At 57.3% G+C, this 8,277-nt stretch overlaps 1 protein-coding gene across 1 annotated transcript in view; it reads left to right on the top strand.

The window, feature by feature from the left end:
- The window catches only part of LOC101633431 (chymosin-like), a 9,099-nt gene extending 5,379 nt beyond the window's left edge, over nt 1-3,720 (top strand). The window contains exons 5-9 of the mRNA XM_004689665.1: nt 711-910; nt 1,652-1,765; nt 2,229-2,373; nt 2,916-3,014; nt 3,583-3,720. Of these exons, the coding sequence (XP_004689722.1) occupies nt 711-910; nt 1,652-1,765; nt 2,229-2,373; nt 2,916-3,014; nt 3,583-3,720 (696 nt within the window). The remainder of the gene's footprint in view (nt 1-710; nt 911-1,651; nt 1,766-2,228; nt 2,374-2,915; nt 3,015-3,582) is intronic.
- Nucleotides 3,721-8,277: the final 4,557 nt, after the last annotated feature.

The following is an 8,277-nucleotide window of genomic DNA, read 5'->3' as shown; positions in this document are numbered from 1 at the left end:
AGGGCCTGCCTTCTGCTTTTCAGGGTTGCTTTGGTGGCCTGGGTGGAGGGGACTTCTATAGACACAGTGGAGGCAGGAGGAAGCAGGCCGGTGAGTCTCCAGCATGGCTCAGAGGAAACTGGCGGCCATGTGGCTTTGCAGGGAGGAAGCAGATTGGTAGGGTGTTTTGGAATTAGCGTCCTGTCAGTCACTGGCATTTAAGTATTCGGTGCATGTCAGCACCAGTGTTACTTAGCTGAAGCACTGCCTTGAGATACAGGTGTTATGACAACATTTAGTGGATGAGGAGACGGAGACTCATAGAGGTGTTTGTCCACATGTGAGCACAGGACAGAGCAAGATTGCAAATTGGGGTGCATGTGCCCACCACACTAGCTAGCGGTAGATGTTGATGGTACAGCCGATGGAGGCTGCAGGCTGGCAGAAGGCCTGGGCACGTCCCTCACCCCCCTTTCTTTGGGCTCCCTTCCCGATTTCTGCACATCGAGGCCACAGTCTGTGTCCTGGTCCTCTCCACCCCTCCCCCTTTGCCTCACTGGAACTGTCCCGCAGCCCAGAGCTGGGGAAGGGGAGGCTTCTCCCTTCAGCTTCAAGAGCTGCCTACAGGAAGCGGGTGGGCAGCACAGGCTGGCACCCCTCTGGCTTCTGACCTGGGGCTTCTTGCTTGGGCCGCGGGAACCCAGGTGGAGGTCAGTCTGCCTCTCCTGCAGGTCTCCAACATCGTGGACCCCCACCAGACCGTGGGCCTGAGCACCCAGGAACCCGGCGACATCTTCACCCACTCCGAGTTCGACGGGGTCCTGGGCCTGGCCTACCCTTCTCTTGGCTCTGAGTACTCGGTGCCCGTGTTTGACAACATGATGAGCCAGGGGCTGGTGGCCCAGGACCTGTTCTCGATCTACCTGAGCAGGTAGGTGTGACGCCCGGCAGAGGCCGATGTCCACGGCCTGGCCAGGACTGAGGGTGTCCGCCCCAAGGCCACTCTGCCGCCCGCGGGGAGTCACCTGCAGCCCAGCCACCCGCAGCTGTGTCTAGGCACAGCCAGTCCCTCGGCGAGAGACCCCGACAGAGTCACAGTCGCAGCCAGAGCTCCCTGGCCAAAGCTGGCTTTCCTCTCTGGCATGTAAAAAGCAAAACCTGACACATCTGCGCCGGAGCCTTTAGCTGCTTTTTCTCCAGGGAGGCGGGTCGGGGCTAGCACCTGGACAGCGCAGAGCAGCAGGTGACACGAGTGTCTGTGCCACCTCGGGAGAGAGCCCGGGGGAGGGGAGCGGGCTGGGGTGGCAGTTTTAACCCAAAGTGTGTGGGAGCCTGTTGAAGACCCCTCTTCGATTGGCAGCTCGAGGGCCTAGGGCAGAAAGCCCTGGGTGGTTGAGTGGGGGCTCAGGGAGACAGCGGGACGCCCAGGGGTGGCTTGAGCAGAGCCCGGCAGTCAGGGGGCTGTGGCGGGTTCCTCTGGCCTCCGGTACACGCTCAGGGCCCAGCTGGGTGTAGGAGTAAAGCCTGGAGGGTCAGGGAGGCAGGGGTGCTCGTCTGAGCTCAGCGAGTAGGTGGGGGCTGGGGGCCGTCATCACATCTGCCCTCCAGTGGGGCCACACCCCACGCCAGAGTCGGGGGTTGAGAGCCTGAACACGCCTTCCCTTGGTTTCAGAAGTGCCCAGGGGAGCATGCTCACACTGGGGGCCGTTGACCCGTCCTACTACAGTGGCACTCTGCACTGGGTGCCCGTGACCGTGCAGGATTACTGGCAGTTCACCATGGACAGGTGGGTGAGCGGCCCGCTCAGGTTGGGGACGTCAGCCCGCGAGGCTCGGGCAGGGCCGCGGCGTGGCGGCCCAGAGTGTGCATCGGACGCGGCCAGGCCCGCGGCCTTCCAGTGAGAAGCCTGGAGTCGCCTGCGCTTTATCAGTAAACCATGGCGCTAACCGAGCCACTGCTGCTTCGCTGCGCCAAGCCCTAGCAGGTGGGTGTTAGTACCCTTGTTTTATCATTTGCTGAGGTTGAGTTTGAACTCACGACCACCTTTGAGGACGGCAAGGCAGGCCTGTTTATGTGCCTCTAGCAGACGGGAAGCCTACGTGCAGGGAGGTTGGCTACGTGCCCAAGACCTGCAGCATCAAGTAAACAGCAGGGGAAAAACATGAAGCCAGATCTGAAGTAGCTAGTGCGCCCTCGGCCTCCTGCTTGACTCACGATCCAACGCCAGGCACCCTGTCTCCCTGCTGCAGCGTCACCATTGATGGCGTGGTGGTGGCCTGCAACGGCGGCTGTCAGGCCATCCTGGACACGGGCACCTCCCTGCTGGCCGGGCCCAGCAGCGACATCCTCAACATCCACTTGGCCATTGGAGCCACCCAGGACCAGTACGGCCAGGTGAGGGCAGGCGAGTGCCCTCACCCTCCAGAGGTCCCTACGGAGGGGCCCCTGTGCTTGTGGGAGAAATGACAAGGAAAATAGTGGCTGTGAGTGGGATTTCTCCAGAGGCCTTTGGCCTTGGCCCACAGTGGTTACTGGAGCTCCCAGGCCTCACCCAGCAGCCACAGCATGACCTGCTGACCCAGGAGGTCATGCGTCCATGACTTGGCTGGTCTTTGATTGCTCCCTTGCTCCGCCTGTCCCTGTGGGGGGGCTCCTGTGGGGCTTTCCTGCCTCCCTAATGACTGAGTTCTCCTGGTATCCTTGGCAGCTCTGGCTGGGCCCGGGGGGGGGGAGGGGATCCGAGGCATGCCCCTCCCTCTTTGTGTATCCTTGTGTTAGTGGACAGACCGTCCCCCTCTCTGTGACTCTTGGGGACACACACTGGCTGGGGACCTCTCCAGGGTCTGCTGCTCCACTCAGGTTTGGAGGAGGGGGCCCTGCCTGGAAACTTCTTTGTGCCTTGCAGTGCCCTCTGAAGTGCTCGCCCTGTTTTTTAGTTCGACATCGACTGTGGGAGACTGAGTATCATGCCCACAGTGGTTTTTGAGATCAATGGCAGAAAGTACCCCCTGCCCCCCTCTGCCTACACCAACCAGGTATGTGTCTCAGGAGAGGAGCTCTGGGTTTACCTAGCACCCCGCCTCTTCATGGGGTGACTGGTGATAAGAAGCGGCACAAGATAGATGGAATACACAGGACACACAGGTAGACCAGCTGGCCCTGCGGAGCTTGGCTGTGTTGTGTCTTTGGCTGCTACGGCCTCACCCTGGATAGGAGGCGGCTGGCAGGAGGACAGTGCCCTCAAGTCTGGGGGAAGGGTGCGGTGGGCAGGACCCCAGCTGGTGGGGTGGGGGTGTGAGGGCGCCATCCACTGCAGCTCCCAAGTCCAGGGCCTAGAGCTTTGTCCCAGCACTTCTCAGGGCTTTGTGGGGACCCAGTCCTTGACTCAACTCATCTGCTGGCCTCAGTTTAACCTAAACTTGAGCTCTCAAAACTGACCCCAGGGCAGTGGGTGCCAGAGCAGGGGATGCTGAGGACAAGTTTGGGAGAGGGGGTGAGGGGACCCATGGGGTGATCTTGGATTAAGTCATTTTATTTGTTCAGTCTCAATTGCATCATCTATTGCGCAAAGATAAATGTGATAATTTGCTTACCCCTCCCCAGGACCAGGGCTTCTGCACCAGCGGCTTCCAGGGTGACAGTGGGTCCCAGCGGTGGATCCTGGGGGATGTCTTCATCCGGGAGTACTACAGTGTCTTTGACAGGGCCCACAATCGTGTGGGGCTGGCCAAGGCTGTCTGAAGGCACCGCTGGGCAGGGCCTCACGGCCCTAGATGAGGCTTGCAAGCAGATGGGTCTCAATAAACACCACATCTCTGTAAAGCTTATTCTTTTTGGGGGCGCTGAAGTCCTGCACTGTGGTGGGTGGGCAAGCCTCTCCCTTGGTGTAGGATCATGTGGGGAGAGCAGGTTGGGGACACCGGTGAGATGCAGATTTTCACAATGGACTTGGCCATTGCAAGCTTGGTAAGGAGTCAAGTCTTGCAGCCCACCCTCAATCTTTCTGGGATAGGGAGAGAGTCCCGGAAACTTGCATCTGAGGACTCATCACTGCAGGTGTGGGGTTGGGCAGAGAACACTGGACTGGCAGCAGGAAAGGCCTGTCAGGACCTCAAGGCCAGCCGGAGAAGGCAGGTTCTGGATTAGGCTGAGGATGGTGGGCCGGGATTGCCATCTATGGGAAGCAGCTCACCTGAGGGCTTCTGTTTTCTGAATCACAGCCACCATGGCCTGCTGCACCCCACCCATAGCATCACACTTCTGCAGAAGTTAATGCTCAGAGGGCCTTGGACGGGGGGTCACCAGCTTGTCCCTACCCTGACCTCAGACACGGGCTTGCCCGGCACACTCGGGCGACGCCCCAAAGACAGGTCTGCCCAAAGAGGCGTGTGTGAACGCATGCGCGTGGAGAGGTCCTTCCGCAGTGGACCGCAGATGGGGTCTTGTTGACAGGCTCATCTTGGGGCGTGGTTCTCAGCTGTGCTCGACACACAAGAGGAGGAGCCAGGCCAGGGAGACAGGTGCAGTGCTTTCCCGCACCCATGGCTGAGTGGCCAGTTCCGGCCAGAGAGGCCCCGGGCTGCGGGGCAGGAGAGGAGCAGTGGTCTGGAGGGGGCAGGCGGCCATTCCGGCGATGGGCTGGGTGGCTTCTCAGCATCTTGTTTCTTCTCCGAGACCGGTCTCGCCTGTTTGCCAAGAACGAGACAGAACTGGGCCACTTTCATTATTTTTAGTTTTCTTGTAGATTAAAAAAAATTGCGAGCAGGTTTAGGAAAACTGTTATATTTCAAGGGTTTACAATTAGCAAATTATATTTTAAACCTCCAAACCTCACTTGGAGAGACCATAAAGAATCTAACATGATGACTTCCATAAAGGGGGCACCAGCTGTCCCCCGACCTCTTCCCAGGCCACCTGGCCCTGGTGGCCACTCACTCGTGAGAGGGTAGCGACGGGGTGGGTGACTGCTGGGCCGGGGACGTGGGCAGCCTGCCATTCCGGGCTTCCTCCTCACTGCAGAGAGCGTCTGCCTGGAATGTTCTCCACACCCAACCCCCCCCCCCCCCCGATGACTTAATTGTCCTTCAAGCCTCACTGCCACATGTCCTCAGGGTGCCAGTGGGCAGGCTGGGCCTGGTGACCTCCCACGTGCCCAGGGCCCTCCTCCGCGTGGGGCTTAATTCTATTGTTATAGGGCACCCCAAATCTGTTACCAGACAGGGAGAGAGGGCACTCCTGAAGCCCCAAAAACCTGTCTGCTCTAAGTGGGTTCTGCCATCTGCCGCAACAAGACAAAACATATAAAACTTCAATGAAAAGGGACTTTAATACAGTGAATACACAATATGGAACACAAAGAATATAACTTCTAAATCAAACACCTGAAGTGACCCATCCCCTCGTGGGCAAACGTCAACCCAAAAGGGACTGGCCCAGAGCAAGGCCTGAAAGCTGCCACTAGACTAAAGCACCTTCTGGCCGGGACCCATGGAAAAGGGTCAGAAATGGCGAAAAATCTGGGAGCAAAAGAGCAAAATCAAAATCAATATAAACACTACCTACAGGTATCTCACCCCCATCTGCCTTCACCAGCCCAGGGTCAGAGACAAGCCCGGTTTCTTCATCACATGCTTGCTGCTCCATGTGGCTTCCTCAGGTCTCCGTCTTGTTCTCCATCCAGCTTCCTTCTCTCCTTTCTTCTCCCTTTCTTCTCTCCTTTTTCTCTGCTCAGCTCCACCCCCCTTCTGGGTGGGACAGGGAACCTGGAACTTCCCCTTTTCCTAGGGACCCCCCTGTTACACTATCACTGATTTGCTAGCTGGCCTCCCCCAGGGACGAGGGCATGGGGGCAGACTTGGCGCTCCTCTCCTGATACCCTGGGAATGCGGGGTCAGATACTGTCAGGGCCTCCAGCGCCCCCTGCTGGCGGCTGGTCTTTTCCTCTGGGTTCTCCAATCAGCCGCCCTGCCCCCTGATCCAGCTCCCGTGGAGTCTGCAAGGGGGCAGGGGCTTTGGGAAAAGGCTGCCAGCCCATCTCTCATCTGCTTGTGAAGAGCGGCAACCTGGAGGCCAGTAAGCTGTGAAGTTGGGGGGGACCTGCATGGCCAGGCTGTCATGGCCAGGTCCCCCACCTGGCAGTTCAGGAAGCCCAGCAGGTGTTTGCTGTCATCTGCTGCTGCCAAGGCTGCACCCAGAAGCCTGCAGGACTGGCCTCAGGGACTTTGCTCCCGCTGCAATTTTTGTCTGCCATGCTCTCTTCCATTTTCTCTACTGAACCTGACAGCTTTCAGTATCCTTTTCCACGACACCCACTCGCCAGACTCCCACCAGACTCCTAATGGCTCTGCAGGAATCTTCACAACAGCATTTAGCTTGTCCTGGTTGTTCACTGACAGGTCTGTCCTGACAGACAGCACCTGCCCGGGGTGAAGATGTCTTTGCACCTGCTCTTCCTCTCTGAAACCTGGCACAGGGGGGCCTGAGCAGGAGCCGGGGCAGGAGGTGGCTTCTGCCTTGTGAGAGGAGCCAGGATGCTTCTGCCTGATTGTCCTGAGTGCTGAGAAAAAGGGAAAAAGGAACCCGTCCCCTTCCGCCCACCCCTGGAGACCTGGGCCTAGAGCTCTATTTATTTCTGCTTCTTCTGCCTCCCCTTCACTCCTGTTCCTGCCAGTTCTTCTCACACTAATGAGAGGAAGCTTTGGCCAGAGTGAAGCTGGAAAGGAAGTCTTTGAAATGGAAATGTTATGACAAAATGATGGATTGTTTTCTGAGCTGTGCAGCTTGTTTCTTGCTTGCAGCAGAAGGGAGACTGTAACGAGACTGGTGGTGGAGGTTGCCCCAAGTCAGGAAGCCCTAGACAGCAAAACAGCCGGTGAAGCACACAGCAAGAAGAGGAAGCAGGTGTCCGAGGAGCCCCAGGCTGAGGGAACATGGGGCTGGCAGGAGCCCAGGCCCTGGGTGGGCATAATGAAGGTGCCTGCTGGGCATCTGACAGGCATTGGTGTGTGCTACCAGGTCACATCCAGCATCCGGCGTGACTGACCTCTGGACCTTTGCACATGCTGGTCTCATTGCCTGGGTCCCTTTTCACTTTCCCTAGCCTGGGGACTGTTCCTCATCCTTCAGACCAGCTTGCGCACTCCTCACCCAAAGCCACCCCATCGCAGGCAGGCTGATGACCCACCCAGCCACGCAATTTCTTAGGGCTAGTGAGAATGGTCATTTACCTTATTAAAGGTTTGTGCTAAGCACCTACAGTGTGTTGCTGCTCTTGTGCCATGTCCCTCAGTGAGCCTCACAGACGTAGCCCTCCATCCTCAGAGTTCTAGGGACACAGTTCATGTGGGTGGTTTTAAGCATAGAGGGAGAAAATGGAGGAGGGTGGAGATGACTGAGAGGCTGCAAGGACTCCAGCTTTAAAATGGGGTGAGGAGGAAAGGCTGCCTGAGAAGGGGACATTTGAGCAAAGACACAGAATGGCCCTAAAGCAGCAGGATAGGAGAGAGGGACCAGCATTATAGGCTGAAAGGACAGCTTGTGGATAGAAGTTACTGGTAAAAATGGCTACGTAATTTTTTTCTTCCTCCTCTTTTCTTTTTAACGAGATGGACCTTGTTTAGGAGGCAGGAGTCACATCTCACTTTGTAACTTCCACAGCAGGTACCGCTTGGCACAGAATGATTGTTCAGTAGTTGCACGGTGAATGCATAAATGAACTCTAAACCAGGTCTCTGTAAGCCCCTGAACTTGATGTCAGTCCAGGAGGCTGCCTTGTCCTGGAGCGCCCTCTAGTGACCAAATCTCACAAGTCTCCTTTGTACACTTTGTGTTATATCCTGCAGCTTGAGGCCCTCACCTCCTTCCCTAACCTCAACTACTTCGGGTGGGGGACAAAGGCTAGACAAACAATAAAATTGACTGGATGCTTATGTTTGGGGCACAGTGCCAGCTTCTACAGGAGGCAAGCAGACACAGGAGTCATGGCCCTGTGCTCAGGCCCCTCCTATCTGGCCTTCTTGCTCGTGCAGGCTGGTAGCTTTTCCCTTCTCGGTCTCTGCTCTCCGGTCTCCTCCCTCTCCAACCTTTCTGGATCATTTGTAGTATCAGAATTGCTCTTTAAGCTAGAGCTGGCCAGGCGAGGATGTGCCTACTATGCTGTGTGTGCCTAAACAGCCCAATCCAGGGCACCAAATACTCCCTGGAGTTTTGGGGGTTGGGGGGTTGGGTGAGATGCCCACCAAAGTTTCTTCCCCACTGTGCCTCCATTTTGGGGACTGCTCAGGGTAGGGTCACGCCATC

This window comes from Condylura cristata, unplaced genomic scaffold (genome assembly GCF_000260355.1).
Source record: "Condylura cristata isolate star-nosed mole 26May11 unplaced genomic scaffold, ConCri1.0 scaffold00026, whole genome shotgun sequence".
Lineage (NCBI taxonomy): Eukaryota > Metazoa > Chordata > Mammalia > Eulipotyphla > Talpidae > Condylura > Condylura cristata.
The sequence above is the reverse complement of the archived record's forward strand: the minus strand, read 5'-3'. Positions and strand labels throughout refer to the sequence as shown.